Source organism: Epargyreus clarus, unplaced genomic scaffold (assembly GCF_041222505.1).
Source record: "Epargyreus clarus isolate Ecla_fem2 unplaced genomic scaffold, WU_Ecla_fem_2.2 ptg000004l, whole genome shotgun sequence".
In the NCBI taxonomy this organism is placed as follows: domain Eukaryota; kingdom Metazoa; phylum Arthropoda; class Insecta; order Lepidoptera; family Hesperiidae; genus Epargyreus; species Epargyreus clarus.
Window position 1 is genome coordinate 6,803,492 of NW_027332212.1, and position 16,737 is coordinate 6,820,228.

The 16,737-nt window shown below is 34.0% G+C and overlaps 1 protein-coding gene across 1 annotated transcript in view; it reads left to right on the forward strand.

Moving 5' to 3' along the window:
- The window catches only part of LOC140757373 (uncharacterized), a 112,031-nt gene extending 102,283 nt beyond the window's left edge, over positions 1-9,748 (forward strand). Inside the window, exons 10-13 of the mRNA XM_073093039.1 lie at positions 264-425; positions 7,028-7,242; positions 7,320-8,240; positions 8,322-9,748. Coding sequence (XP_072949140.1) covers positions 264-425; positions 7,028-7,242; positions 7,320-8,240; positions 8,322-8,868 — 1,845 coding nt within the window. The 3' untranslated portion in view covers positions 8,869-9,748. The remainder of the gene's footprint in view (positions 1-263; positions 426-7,027; positions 7,243-7,319; positions 8,241-8,321) is intronic.
- The last annotated feature ends 6,989 nt before the right edge of the window (positions 9,749-16,737 follow it).

Here is a 16,737-nt window from a genome sequence, read left to right on the forward strand (position 1 = left end):
AAATGCATCGATAACGCCTATGTTAAAATATTTCGGCTTTAGGGCAACCCAAAGAGATGTATCTACCTACGCTCGAAAACTATAATTCTCAGCAGTTGGGTAAAACTAATATGCATTCAGTTTGCGATAAAAACCAGCCCTATCATTACATTATGTAATAAGACATATCTGTTTGTATATATATTTCTTTTTAATATATTTTTTTGTACCTACAGTCTGATCTCTAAAATAAATTTAAATCATAGCTTTTTGTTATAAAACAGTTGGAGATGAGCGACAAAAAGCTGTTGCTAGGTTCCTTCTGTCGGGAAGAATCGCCGCGACTATGCGACCATGCGCTTCTCTCAAACGCGACCAGAGCTACCAGACCCTGTGCACCTACTGAGAGCTACATCACTACTGGACCAGCGCTTACTATATTACAGGTATGATGAAATGTGTCTTCTAAGCATTCTAAGTTTCGTATTATACTAGTACCAAGTATGCATGCAGCCAACCTGATGTTCGTTAGTGTAACGTAATTCGGTAAAGAGAACAACCCATATATGTAATACCCCATAGTGAGTAAGCCGGCTGTTTTAAGTTTGGTTGATTTCATCGCCGTTTCCAGGAACCCTTTCTGAAGTTGAAGTTGTCTCCAATAACAGGTTATTTGGGTTAGCGAGTTCGGTACTTGTATCACCAACTATCGCCAGAAAGTTGTGATCTTTTAGTGAACATTTCACCAACAATCACAAATCAATAATTCTTACTAAAAATCGGTTTTAAGAAATTAAGGTATGCCCTACTGTGGTATAGCCATCTTCTACCACAATAGAGCATATCTTCTCTAGCAAAGACTCATCTTCTCATCTCTTAACATCTCATCGTCCTCCCTACTCCTAACTAATCCTAAGCGAAAGGAAACCGTATTTCACGATGGAATTAATTGCATCGTTAACCACCCTGTAGGCTATCGGCCAAAAATAAACAAAAAGACTTATAGCCACGCCACTCGGAAAGGTAAATTTCGCATTACTCAACCAAAATTTCCGTGCATATTATTTTTGTGCCAAATTTCGTAACAATTCGTTAAAAGCTGCGGGCTTTCGTAACGTAGGTACGTTCGTTACAAGATTGTAAAGGTTTTTTAATGTAAGGGACATTATAAAACCCGGTTGGATATAAAATATTTTTGACATGAATTATTTATCAGAATATATAAAGAGACCTACCTATTGAGTACTGTGTTATTGAAATGTCATTAAAATCTAATACATTTTCCATTACTTGTATTACACGAGAAAATTATGTGTGAAATATTTAGAAATATACAACATAGAAACAGTAAATACTTTAAAGTTTATAAAGTATCTGTTTATGGGCGTTTCTGAATAGACAAGAACTCCGCATTATCTTGAAACTCTGTAATGCTAATCTTAGGAACTAAAAAAAACATTAATTTAGTATATCTGCCACACAATACTTCAAACTGACAGATGAAAACTTCGTGAAACACTCCGTCTCCGCCATAGATATATTATCCTACTGACGAAATATATCTATGGTCTCCGCAATCAATTCAAACTCTCTAAGATAACATGTTACAATTCATACAAGATTCCCACACCGACTATGTTACTAGTGCTAAGTCACTTACGAATTCTTATTCATGGACATATTTACGAGAGTATGAAGTGAAAACGTCCTCCAGCGTACAAAGTTCAGTACTCCAGGCTTTGACCGCGGCTGCATTCATCCTGTGCTCACATATGCATGGCGTTTGTTGAAACCCGCTCATATGTGCGTGATGTAAGATGACATGCGGGTAGTATTATGAGTTGCAAGTGTTTATGTCTTGTCATATATCTAGTTATGCTTTACGTTTTACTCATTAATAAGCAGTTTGAAGGTAGAACCTTTTATCTTTCGACGCCCGCGGCACCGTCATATTTATTTCTTCCCAATAACAGCTTAACGCTGTATTCATGCAGACTTCAGAAATATGGACCCAACTAACTTGTATTTAAATTATTTTTCACTTTGTAGTGATATTCAAGTCGGTTCTATTTTTTGTCTTTGTATCAAGGCATGTAATGTGTCTTGCTTGATGGTAAACCCTACAGAGCTAAAGAATGACGGAATGTAATAAAAATATACCTGATTATGTCTCAAAACAGTGCTTAAACACCTTGATAATTTATATCACCTTGTGCCTGAACGTAGAGTTAAAACAATTTAGACCGCCATTCACATTGACCGCAAGATAAATGACTGTCATTTAAAATAATATGTTTGCCAATAACCTAATTCAGCGGCCTCAATGTTACAAAATTCGGTAAACTTTCATAGCCGAAGATATAGGGCGGGTCGGTACACACGGGGAAATTTTAAAAATATATGGAACATTTATTTAATTTTATACCTCGGCAGCGGTCCAAGTGAATATTTCATCGAGGCTTATTTTCTATGGGTGGAATTTTCCAGCGCCGAGGCATTGCACTCCATAGTGAATAATGCAGGAACGTGCTAGATCCACTCTCTAGTAGATGAGCTCAGAGCTAAGAGAAAGGATCGTATATAGAATAGGATATTGTTGAGGAGAAAATATGAAAGCTTTGAAACTTGGGTTATTACATTTCTTTGCTTGATTATATCTGTATAGTGGGTAGATGTTATGCTACTCCTGGGACGGTAAGAGAGTTCTTCACGAAGTAGTTCTATTGTTTTAGGGCATTTACTTCTTAGTGGCCAAATCTTAAATAGGAAATAAAAAAAGTGTGTGTGTGTCAGCTACGACGCACGATTGGAGTTTACTCTTTACGAATGATAATTATGATATATATCGAATAGAAAAAAGGGTAGGTAAATGAACGCATCTGCTAAAACGATAAGAGAAACAAACATATATCTGTAATTATTCGGATTATTTATATTACTTCAATAATGCGTATTACATAAAGTATGTTACAAAATAATATAAAATAGCGCCATCTAGTGGCAAGTTTTATAAATTGTAAGTTTGCAAGTTTATCAATCTATGTATTTTGGTTCCAAATATTATAATGGTAACTTAATATAATTGTTTATATTAAAGTAAATTTTAATATAATATAATTATTTATATTTAAAACAATGTTAAACGTTTTATAACTTAAAACTTAATAATTATAATTTCTTTGCCATCTATAAAATATCCTTGTTGCAATTTACGGATGAAATTTATATGAGACTCAATAAACATGTTATTATATGTAATTTGGATTGTTTCTGAATGTTTTATAATTCTAGAATTCATTTAAAACGTATTGCTAATTTTATATAACTTATTTTGAACATAATTCATTAGCAATAATTCTGTAATAAATATTAAATAATACTGTTTTGATTTTGCCCGTTTATCGTTGATAGATGGTGCTGATCAATAATGCATCCATTTTTATAAGTTAAATTAATATATCAGTAACTTACAAAAGCCTCTTTATGTTAAAAACTTATTTTGCTAATATTATATCTTATTCAATTGCTTACTGATTTTATATGTTACTCTTCTTTAAAAACGTTCATAAAAGATTGTTAATCATATTATGGCGCCAATGTTCATATTTTTCACAGTGTTTATAAATGATCAAACCTATAACTTAATTTATGCAAAAATGTAAACAAATTAGTTAATGACGTTTTAATGTTTTATATATTGCTAATTATTTTTATTGTAATAATTACTTTCATATGGGATTTGAACTTACTGTATTTTAAATTAATAAAAGCACTCTTGATTCATATTTTGGTTACCGTTACGCCTCAACTTTTCGTGTTACACTTGATTTTACTCCTCATAAAATTTCCGTACCGGCCCTTATAACTTAAATCGTTTCTTAAGGAGTAAACTCCAAAAAGCTTTCCTGATTTTTGATTGTAGTTAGTTGAGGTAAGGAGTCCATCTGGAAGTGTTCACGGATGCCAATGGATATTTGTAATCAACCTCAAATGGGATTTGAATCCGACCTGATTTGAGTTAAATGTACTTACTACTACTACTTCTTAGAAGTAAGTTAAAAACGTGTAATCAAATGTTTAGGCAGGAATCTGTTTGACATGAAGGAGACTCGTATGGATCGACTTTTATTACTGTTATTAAACCCAACATCATATAAAATAAGTAGCACAGAACTCCAATCCTCATTAGGCACAAAGTTATTCAATTTTTGTTTTGCATTTATCTCTCAATATGCAAGAAAGAAAATCGCGTGGGATAGTATAAGGGTAATGTAAATAACTACGCCTTTGCAATGTGCGGTAAATAATGCAGCACGCGCGCTGTGCTCTTAAGTTGATGGAATGCACCAATAGGGTTTAGTTATTGCACTGCACTGGGCAATCAAGATTTTCTTTTCACTTTCGTAAATAAAGGAATGTATTTTTTGTAATAGAAATATTCAATGTTTTTTTTCATAATATAGGAGTAGCAGACGAGCATGCAGTCCACCTGATTGGAAATGGCTACTGCCGCCCATGGACATCTGTAATCAACCCCAGATAGGATATTCCTACCTAAGGTCGGCCACAGATGCGCCGCTACCCCTGAGGACTAAGCTGGAACGCCTCGGAAAAGTCTGTCTCCCTTACCACACCTTTCAACCGGAAGAAGAACACAGAAGCGCCAAACACTACTGTTATTAGGTAGAAATAGGTGTGGTGGTGGTGCCGCTGGAGTCGAACCACAAAGGGTTCTACCACCTTCAAAATTATATGGTATAATTTTCATCAACTTAAATACATCGACAGCTGCTAATGCTAACTGGTAACACATAATGCGATCGCTTGTAAGATTCAGCATCATGAAGGCACGAACACACTGTTAACATATTTGAAACCGAATTCTAAGGGTTATTTTAGTGCAATTTTAAGAGTAAAAAGCAAACAGCCTAGTTTGATGTTAAGAGGATCAAAAGTTTAAATACTGAGCTATGACTATGAGAAATGATTATAAACTATGAACCGTTTTTTTGATTGAATGAATTGAGCATAATGTTGTTAAATATGGTTTTTAATAATTACTTGTAATTAAGACAAAATGATATCGCATTAAATTTAGTTATTACTTGTTAATAATAAGATTAATTAATTAATTAAGATTTTGATTAATTATAACTTTTACTGGTTTAAGTACATACAGTAATTTAAGACGATATTAAGTATAATAATCTTAGTGCTTCTTTGTTAGATATCTCAGAGGTACACACATGAGATAAATGTAGTATGTTTTCTAAAGTAAATAATGCAGAACCTTCATACGAGTAGTTCGCTCGTGAGCTCTAAGAATGTTTTAATAGTTTATTACGTAGCCTGAAGGAAAACTTTAGTAATACTGTTTTATTAGTAACTTTTTAGTTTTATCTTTCTTGTGTTCCCGACAGTGCCTGACGTGAAATTAAAATATATTAATAATGGTAGTGTCATAATAATTATTACATAATCGTTAGAAAATATTGCAGTCGGGTAAAAAATAACTATTAATCCCTTCTTAAAGTCAATAAAAAACATTTTCCTTTTTTATTCAATTAACTGAATCTTATAGAAGATAGGAATATAAATGTTTTTTTTTTTTTTTTTTATATTATAAGGGTAGCAGACGAGCATGCAGTCCACCTGATGGTAAGTGGCTACTGCCGCCCATGGACATCTGTAATCAACCCCAGATAGGATTACATATTCCTACCTGAGGTCGGCCACAGATGCGCCGCTACTCCTGAGGACTAAGCTAGAACGCCTCGGAAAAGTCTGTCTCCCTTACCACACCCTTCATACCGGAACACAGCAGCGCCTAACACTGCTGTTATTAGGTAGAAATAGGTGTGGCGGTGGTGCCGCCGGAGTCGAACCACAAAGGGTTCTACCACCTTCAAAATGTAAAAGTGTTATAAATGTTGCATATTTTAATATTTTGAAGAGTACATAGTCATTAGAGTAAAAGCATTGATAGCCTAATGGTTGCAACTCGGCCTCTTAATTTTATGTTCAAATCTCAGGACTACAATGTTCCTTTTACAAACTAATTATCACTTGGTATTACAGTGATGGAAAACATACTAACTAAATGTTTTAAATTTCTGAAAAAAAAGATCTTAAAGGTTCATCCTTGACCAGTGCCAGATTAGATGGATTGTGACATAAATTCTCACTCTGAGTTCTCTACTCATGCCCAGCAGTGGGATAATAATGGGTTGACGACGACAGTCAAGTTACTTATAAGTAATCGTGTCTTTTGACGCCTCTATAGCAATTAATATCATAAAAAACGTGATGGTTGACATTAGTATGCTAACTGAGTTCCCAGCAAGAAGGGGCGCCCTAGTTATTACAGGAAACCTGGTCTTAAGCAAGTTGTTAAAGTCACAAGTTGAGAACTGCTTTATTATTCAATATTAAATTCAGCAGAGGAAGGACTCAAACAAGTTTCTTAACTAAATATTTAAGTTTTAGTACAGCAGGCTCGCGGCTTGGAATAACCAATGTTCACATGTTAATTCTTATTTATAACCAGGTAAAAGTGGATAAAATTGATACAAAGTATTAAAAAATGATTTTGGTTATCGCCATGATTTTGGTTCCCGCCTATGAAATTCCGACTAATTTTCACGTATGTTGTTCTATATCAGCAATTCTGAGAATTTGTAGGAATATTGTATTGTACACTCATTTTAATAACATCGGCATGGAACAGAATAAACAAGTTTCTCTTATATGAACATCGGTAACATATCAGTAAAATACTGTCCATATATTTTTTCCCATAATTTTTGTTAACCTTTCAATAGCAAAATTGTTTTGTATATAAGTATTGACGTGTTATTTTTTTGCATGAACGTAATTTTCAAACAGATAAAGGAACTGTTGCAAAATAAAAATTAAATTGACTTACTTTAAATTGAAGCATGCCACTAAGATTGCCGCGATGTTGGGGTTCTTCCAAGTAAAATAAAAAACTTAAACGATGTAGATGAAATTAAATCACAAAAAGGTAACAATATTTCTTTTCCCACAGGAACTTCGCCAAGGCTCGGCGTTGTACCCCGTCTCGTTCCTCCTAAGGTACGAATTTGTGGACGTGAGCGAACAGGGGCAACCTTTGGCGGACTCTCAATCTGCGTGCGATAGAGTTTTCAAATCCGCACAAACGTATTCCGGGAGATTCCAGGCTCCCAGGGCGATATTTTACTACGGAAGGGGCGGAGCACAAAACCTCACCTGCATTTTACGGTAAGTACTAATAACATTAAATTTGATAAGAAGGAAACGAGACGCACGTTTGTAAAAGGTAATTTCATTGTCTGCAGGTTTGAAGCGAAACAGGGCGAAAGAGTTCAGATAACATTCACCAGTACCTTTTTTGGAAATAAACATTGCAGCACACACAAAGATGGTAAAACGAGTCGTTGGAAATGTGACAGGCCCGCAAAAAGGACAATTGGAGGGGAAGGTTTAGCTCAAATAAAAATAACTGAATATCCTTGGGAAGGCGTACCGATACAAAGAGACTGCTTATGCACTAATCGTTCAGACCCATTGAATATTCATACTTTAACGGCTCCCGTTGTGGAAATTAATTTCACTGTCACGATGATGAATATAACTGAGGACTACGATGATTTTGCTTTTGAAGGCGAATACAAATTTATATCAACTGGTCCTGGTGATGAGACTATATGTTCTACAGGTTGGGGAGAGAGAAAACTTAGAGGAAGCAGCGGAGAAATTAGACTTTTTGATAAAAGGGATACGTCTATTATACCAGAGATAGTTGGAGACCGGAATGTTATATCGGAAAGCGTTAGAGCAGAAGTTGCGTGTGTGCATCGACCGTGGCTTATTGAACCTGGTGGAGATGAAGTTACTCCTGTACAAGGACGATATCTGTATGTGAAGGTTCCTGGCCATGATATAACAATAGCATCCCCTTTCTGCCCTACCCCTAATCGACTGTTTATTTACGAAGCCCGAGATACATCTCGATACCGAGAAATATGTCCTGATGGTCCCAATTATATTGAGCTGTACTCGCCTGGATGGAAGTCGTCGCAAAACAATATTGAGTCATCTCTAAAACCTCATGCAAAAAGTTACGTTATCGACTTTTTACAGCATGAACAAGCAGATTACTCAATAAAATGGATAGAGATTATGAAAAAGCCTTCGATTGAACATGATCCTGATTCAAATATTTTGCCAGCTTCTGTTACACAGGACTGTATATACAAGTAAGTTATCAATGTATGCTTATAATAATATCTTTGTGTGTAACCAACTATATTAACATATATTTTTAATTTTTCTCTTAGTTGTCCGAAGTTGAACGCGTGCATTCCTGTGGCGCTTTGGTGTGATGGCAGTCCTCACTGTCCTTCAGGGTATGATGAAGATGATGCTAATTGCTCGTTCAGATTATCATTACCTCCGCCATACGTAGCGGCGGTGGCGGGAGTTGGTCTTCTAATATGTGCGATAGCTGTAGCATTGTGCGCGTGTCGTCGACGTCGAAAAAAGGACAAAGAATTCAAAGCCCGCCTAGATGGTGCATTACCACCAGAGGAAAGACCTTACGATCGGGTCAAAGTGAATGGCGTACAAGAATCTGCGCGTCCATACGCAACAGTACAAAAGTACGCTACTATAGATAAATACAGTTTAAGTCAAAAATATAGTGCGGGAATAAATGACGCGAGGTATTATGACGAAGTGGCACAAAGGGATAAACTTGCTGATACTAGGTACGCTAGCTTAGGTCGTGCGGGACGCGGGTCGAGGCTTGACAATTCAAGAGGAAATGGCTCCAGGAGAGCGATGCCTGATCTCGGGTACCCAGACCTCAAGGACGGCTTCTGTTGACATTACCCCGATCTTTTAGAGACAACTTTGTAGGCCAAACTGCCTACATTCACAGACGTATAACAATTGTGTTTATCGTGTACCAGAAAATGAAGACTGAATTTGGCAAAAGTGCCTCCCTAACTGAACAGTTTCTCGTCGAATCAGTACTTACTAATTTGTGAATGTTTAAGTGTGCTGTTAAAATATTTAAATGTTACGTCAGTAGAGTTTTAAATTATAATGGCTTCTGATACAATGTAATAAGGTTGTTTTCACATTGACGCCATATCTAAATTGAAGGTTACTTTGTAAATAAGATGTGAATTGTTTGACAAATAGCTGTAGCGAACGTAACCAATGATGTCTTCTGTTCTTCGTATAAAATTTTATACTATACTTGACTCATCAAATAACATATCTTTGTATATACATTGCTTGACAATACAATTTTAAGATACAAATATAAATCATTATTAACGTATATTAGTGGATTTATTATGTGGTAAGTGATTTGCAAGTTAAATTGACATTTGTGTAAATATTTCGAATACGACACTGCATAATATATTCATGAAAATCTGCCTATAATATTTATATGTATAACCTTTGTAAAATACTCAGAAACTGCATTTTGGTACAGTGTATTAATAACACTAGATATAAAAAGAAATGTGATATAGATTGTAAAAATGTTAGGCTAATTGTCAAGAACTGTGTAACTTTATAATAGACAAAATAATTTCTCTTTATGTGTAATATAGGTATTTGAATGGTATGTAAAATTAAATGTAACTTATAGATTAACAATAATCCTCTGTAAATAAATTATAGCGTAAGGTTTTTAAAGTCTGTAAGTAATTTCCGGGTAAAGGAAAATAAAAACTCTTTCTTAAAAATAGTTGTTGTTTTATTGATCGTACAGATTAAAAGGGGAAAGACTTTGATCACTATAGTCTGATTCATAATTAGGTGTCCAAAATGTAAACAAAGAAATGTCACTGTCAAAATTAACAAGAAACAAAAACTTTAACAAACTCAACAAAAAACGAAAATTTAACAAATATACACAATTTAACAAACGCGTTGTGTAAACGACAAAACATTCGAGTTTGATCACAATCACGAAAATGAATAATATCAGTTACGAAACTTAAAAATGACAGCACAAGAAATGTCTTGGATTCCGATTGTGTTACCATTATCACATTTTAATTTTCTACCATAAACTTTGTTTTTATTATTAGTACTGTATGGAACGAAATTGAGGTGATATAAATATTAGAAAATGTGAATTAATCTTAATTTATTTAGATTATTATTTTATTATTGTTGTATTACTTTAATATCGACAAAAATAAGAAACTACCATTTCTAACGTATTTTCTTGATAGATCAACACCTTTGTTTACATTTTGGACACCTAATTATGAATCAGACTATAGTTCTTATTAGTGATCGAAGGGGAAAGAGCACTTTACACATAAAGTGAACACACCTAAATATTTTTGATGATTATACCTAAATACAAACAAACAATACATAAAATAAACATACATAGGTACATAAAATACATTCGAATTTTGTAATAGATCCTTTTAAATATATAGAAAATCAAATCATACGAGTATATGCTAAAGATAAAACAAACACCGAAACAACAAAGTGAAAAAAGTTATATTTTTTGTTATCTATGATCTCAAAATGTCACGAGACAATCAATCTTTGTGTCGCGTCTATGTAACAAATTAAAAGAATCTGCAACAGCTTCCCGATCATACATGTCGTAGCTTTTGCAATGTTTGTCGACTCGCGAGCGACGACAAAAGGAGAAAAACCCTTCTATCGCCGAAACGAAAAAGCCAATTGGCAATTTGAGTGAGCTATTACTTTTGTGTATTGTTTTGTGTTGAACGGCTGGTAGCGTCAGTACGGAACAAATGTTAGAAATATTTGAGAGAAATCATTGTTTCTGTGCGAGAAATAGAAATAGAACAGAGACAGAATTTTCAATTTACTTAGATATATTCCGTGAAACAGTCAAAGGAATAAGTTACTCGTGATTCAGATAACGTAGTAGATAAGGCATCCTTTAAACGGTGAGATTAATTCCAATATTGATAATATTATATAAGGCTTTTAATGATATCTTAAGGAGATATCGGTTATTAAATACTAAATACATATTATTTGTTTAATGTGTATTAAGTTTTTGAATTATTGGCGAATAAACAGACAAACATCTTGAAAAAATGGGTACAAAAACCACTAAATTGAGACAATTTTTCAAAAATATCTTCAATGTACACACCTCGTTAGAATGGTATAAATGTATATAAAGTTATATACCTTTGCGTTCTTTTACTTGATTTTACCTACCCTTCAAGGCCTAATTATTTTCCTCCCTCAAAGAGAGGGATCGAGAAACGTGACCTATCAAGCTCCTTCATTATACAAGTCAAGTAGTAAATTCCTTTTATATCTATTACGAAGGTTTATTTGGCCACTAAACCCTACAAATACATTTCTAAATACGTAGCAAGAAATAAAAGTGGTAGTTAACAATATTAGTGCCTTTTTACTCGATATACAGTATACACCAATCTTATCCTCATGATGTTTTGTCAAATTTTGAAATAATTGATTTAAACAGAAAATATAAAAGGGATATGAAAATAATTGGAATAATTTATGTAATTTTTTTTAAACTCAAAAACAACAAGTGACAATATTTTTCGCTTAATGAAGTGGACACTATCGCCAATGGACATCTATAACAAACATTACACATACAGCAAGATGCATGAAGTCTTTCGTGTTGCGGAGAACTGGTGCCTTTGGAGTATCCGTGGAGGAGGTCACAACCCTCAGCATTGAGGATATCGACGCAAATAGGAGGATACTAACAGGATTGGGGCTCAAAGTAACGTCGATTATAATAGCGTTGTTACTATTGAGGACTAAGTTGGAACGGCTGCATATTTAAGTGTCTCTTCCCATATCATACACTTCAAACCAGATCACAGCAACGCTTAACGCTGATGTTTATAGAAATCTAATTAACCTTGGTGATCAATTGACATAAGTAAAGTGCTATCGAACTATGAAGGGTTGTACCATATTTTTTCAGTTGTTAATCTTATATATAAAATTCTCGTGTCACAATGTTAGTTACCGTACTCCTCCGAAACGGCTTTACCGATTTTACCCAAATTTTATATGCATATTCAGTAGATCTGAGAATCGGCTACTATCTATTATTCATACCTCTAAGTGATAACGGTTGTTCACCCTTAATTTTTTTTTATTTATATGGCAACACAACGTTTGCCGGGTCAGCTAGTTACTTAATAAATCTCCATATTGAACTATGATCTAATAATGTATATTTTGAAATTGTTTTGTCTTCATCCCTTTGAAGCATAAACAATATTACAAGTAATTTAATTACAGGGTACTGGTGGTATGTAAAGCCACAAACCTCTTTGTAAATTATGCCAAAGCAGAGCAAAATACGTCTCTCGTTGTTCCCTATAATCGGTTTGTGAGCTAACTAAGTTTCGCGCTAGTTGGAGCAGTGGACAGACTAAGCTTAACATGATCTCTAAATAAGTAAGCTAAGTTTTGAAACTTTTAACTTTGTTATTGAAATAAAAAAAGTTGAAAATATAGAACTTCTGACATAACATACATACGTGGTAATAACATAAAAAACATTTCCATGGATAAGTAAATGTATATTCTACTCGTAGTATTAATTTTAGAAATATTTAAAAGGCAAGTACAGTAAGATAATAAATAAATTGATAACACAGAAATTATCCGTGTGTAAACGGATAATTTCGTACGATTTACTTTTGACATTTTAGAATCAAGTAACTATAGTCAACAAACGACACCGTTTGAATAATGATGAATCATACGTACTCCTACTCACATTCACTTATCTGGATACGTATCAGGCAAAATAATAACCATACCTTAATTCTACAAAAACTACACTAACTTCTATTTATTAATAACAGTCAAGTATAGCAAATTATTATCTCTATCCGACATCCCTGCAAATTCCCCGACTGTAATCAATTCGTCAGCTAACTCAGTTTGCACTGCATCAGTGGAGTGGACACGCTCGGCTTAGCCTGTAATGTAATTAGCTACGTGACAAGCACTAATTAGTGGAGATGCTACCATTGAGTTTTGAAATTATTATCTCTAGTTAATACACCTGAGCTACCGTTTAATTTAATAAATAGTTAATAGTTTCTGCTATTTGAAACATGGGTAATAATAATGTTTGAAAATAGGCTAAGCCATAGGTATTAAACGTGTTCTACGACACACCTTCAGCGCCACGCAGCTCAGACATGATCGAGCGATCGCTAGTGTGTTGCGTCGTGTGACTGGCTAGCTATCGACAAACTTGACCACTGAAGTGATTGTTTGTAAAAAGACACATATTCATACTACATACTTTGACGATATACATAATATTAAATATAGAACAGCCCCAAGCTATAATCAGTTTGTTTGCTAATATAGTTCGTACTGCATCAGCGGATAAGCACAACTCGGCTTACAATGTTGAGCTTTAGGCATTCACTAATTAATCTGTCACTAGTGGGCAGCCAGACAGTAAATGCCTCCACGTTACATGCAATAAAATTATCTTTATTTGTATAAATAAATTATAGTAAAATAAATACTTATAAAATTACGGGCAATGTTGACTGGACACACAGCTTTGTTATGTAATTAGCTCGAGACAAACACTAATTAATCCATCACTAGTGGAAAGTCAGAAACAGAGTGCCTCCAAGGTCCAATAGACACATATTTTATATTTTTCTGACAATCACAAAAAAAATCACACACAGATAATGACCCTTTTTTTATTCGTATAAATTATAAGTACAACAACAAAATTATAAGCAAAACTGTCAACTGTCCCGCACTTGTTAGTCCGTCAGCTAACACAAGCACAGTGTACGCTGCGTCAGCAGAGTGGACACGCTCAGCTGTGCTTGTGATGTAATTAGCTCGAGACAAACACTAATTAGCTTGTAGTCTCTTGAGGGATGTAACACGAACGTGTTTTCAAAATGTTAATTGTAAGGTCGTATGTTAATTAGAGGCTGATCTTATGTAAATCCCATTTGGGTTCGAAAGTCACTAGTTATAGGGCCAGTATTGTATACATTGCTTTGCATACAAGGAACAATTCAATTTATTTATTGGATACTCCCAAAGTTTAGGTAAAGTTATAACAGTAGAAACACATTAATCTGACTAACTTAAGGTAGGCTAAGTTAGGAATACTAAAAATGCTTCTGCATAGCATTTGCTTCTGCGATTACCCAAAAAAAATAGGTTCCTAATTATTCGTGTCTTTTTATATTTTCCTTGTTATGCCCCTTTTCTTATTATAATCAAGATTACAATATAAACTATAACAACAAGATAATATACATGAACATTATGCAAAAATAATATACAGAGACGATTTGCCTTTATTATTCTTAATATATACTTCAATATTCCTTTAGCTGTTGTTAGAGAAAACGTTATATCTTATAACAACACTCTTGAAAAGATTTTTCTTCTGAAAGTGAGAGATTATTTTCGCTATTATTATGCTTTCTTTTAATAATGTAGATAGGTATGGAGCAAAAAGTGAAATATGGTACATTTCTGCTTAGATTAATATTTCTTTAAAGTTTTTTATGCGTTTTACTTAATAAAACTTTAAAACTGATTGAAAGACACGACAATACGTAGCTTAGACTAGTGAATTTAGTACTATTTTCTTTTATAAGATTAGAAAGGCATAAGAGCTTGCAGTTCACCTGATTGGACTTACCATCAGATTGACTGCAACCACCGCGACCAATGCGACCACTCGGGTACAAATCACCCATGGATATCTGTATTTACTCCAAATAGAACAAATGAAATGAAATATATCTATTTGTATAGGCCAACAGCGGCACTTACAAATTGTCAGTAACAATATTTTATTAAACTACTACCGGATCGGAACGCGACCTCTACTGAGAAGATCAGGGGGGCTAGCCAAGTTGACATTCTACAGTCGCTTGCGCTGTAGAAACGCTATAGACACGCTAAAATGTATGAAAATATCAATGATCACGTGATCAAAATAGCGAAGTAGAAAAGTCGTAGCCAAGTTACACGATAGAATAGAACGCTAGCGATTCTACAATGCCCATGTCATTTCTTTTTTCCATACAAATGACAACCTTTGACAACCTTTTGACTTTTTTGTCAAATTTGTTAGCGAAGCGTATTCTAAGATAAATATCATAGTGAGCGATCGCGCCGACCCTGTAGAAAACGTAAACGCTAATAAAATGGTGGATTCTGTATCAGCTGTTTGTCACTTCACTACGCGCTATCACTGCATTATAGACTTTAATTACTTTTGATCATTTGAAAATGTATACTTTAAATGTGTTGAAATTTGAATATGGCTCTCTATAACTAGTGTATCCTAAAATATTATAGAAATGAATTGCAAAGCCGTTTTTCTATTTTAAATTAATATGAGCATATAATATAACTAGATGACCCGGTGAACTTCGTACCACCTAATTATGAGTGACTATCTGTACCCCGTAGTTTCACTCGTGTAACAGTCTTAAGGGTTGATCTAAACAAACAAACAGTGACTCAGATGCTTCATTATGTCTTATGATCATTTTCTTAGTGCTCCAAATTAACGGATTTTAAATTAAAGTTCCATACCCGGTTAAACGACCGTAAGAGTTGATTTTCCAGAAACGGTGAAATATATGTTCTATTATTTTCAATATAAAAGCTAAATTCTAATTTTCATAGACTTTGCTTCAAAATCTGCCGACTTCTAAACGAAGTGTCTTTTAAAGCCAAATGCAATTTTTTACAGCCTTTGCTTCCAAATTAACGGATTTTAAAATAAAATTCCAACCCCTATTTAACCAACTTAGGGTTGATTTTCCAAATATCGTAAAATAGATATTTAATTACTTTCTATCGAAATCCCAAATACCAATATTCATATAGTTTTGCATCAAAACTGGGCGACTTTAATACAAACTTTCTCCCCTTATTTATTCATGGAAACGCGGTCGAACAGGATAAAAAGTATCCTATGTCCGTCTCCTGGTTCTAAGCTACCTCTCCACCAATTTTCAGCCAAATCGGTTCAGCCGTGCTCGAGTTATAAAATACTTCACGGAAACGCGGTCGAACGGGATAAAAATTATCCTATGTCCTTTTCCTGGTTCTAAGCTACCTCTCCACCAAATTTCAGCCAACTCGGTTCAGCCATTCTTGAGTTATAGTGTAACTAACACGACTTTATTTTTTATATATAGATATTGATTCAACACGTGTTCGAATGTAACTCAATGAAAACAAAATATTTTTTTCAATTCGATTGCAGCGCCAACTGTTGGTAAAAACTATCATTAAAATAGATTATTATTTAATATTTGAAACTGCGATGGTAGCGAAGTCTCTGGAATCCAATGTGAAACATTCCAAAATCAACAACTACTTACGAATTAAAAATTAATTAAAAAAAACCGTTTCCCACGGACTAAATTGTGAATCTAAACCATTCTCAAGTCCCCTTGAACACACACAACAAATTTCATCAAAATCCTTCATCAAATTCCATCAAAGTCCAGTCGTTTAGGAAGAGTTCAGTGACATACACACGCACATAAGAAATATATATATATATATATATAAAGATAGATAAAATAGAACTTAGAGTTATTCCAGTATTTAAATAAAAGTATTGTCTCAGTTTAACTGTTTTATTGCATCATTATATTAATGCTTCTATTATTATCTTTACTTGTAACAAAACAATTTATTAAAACC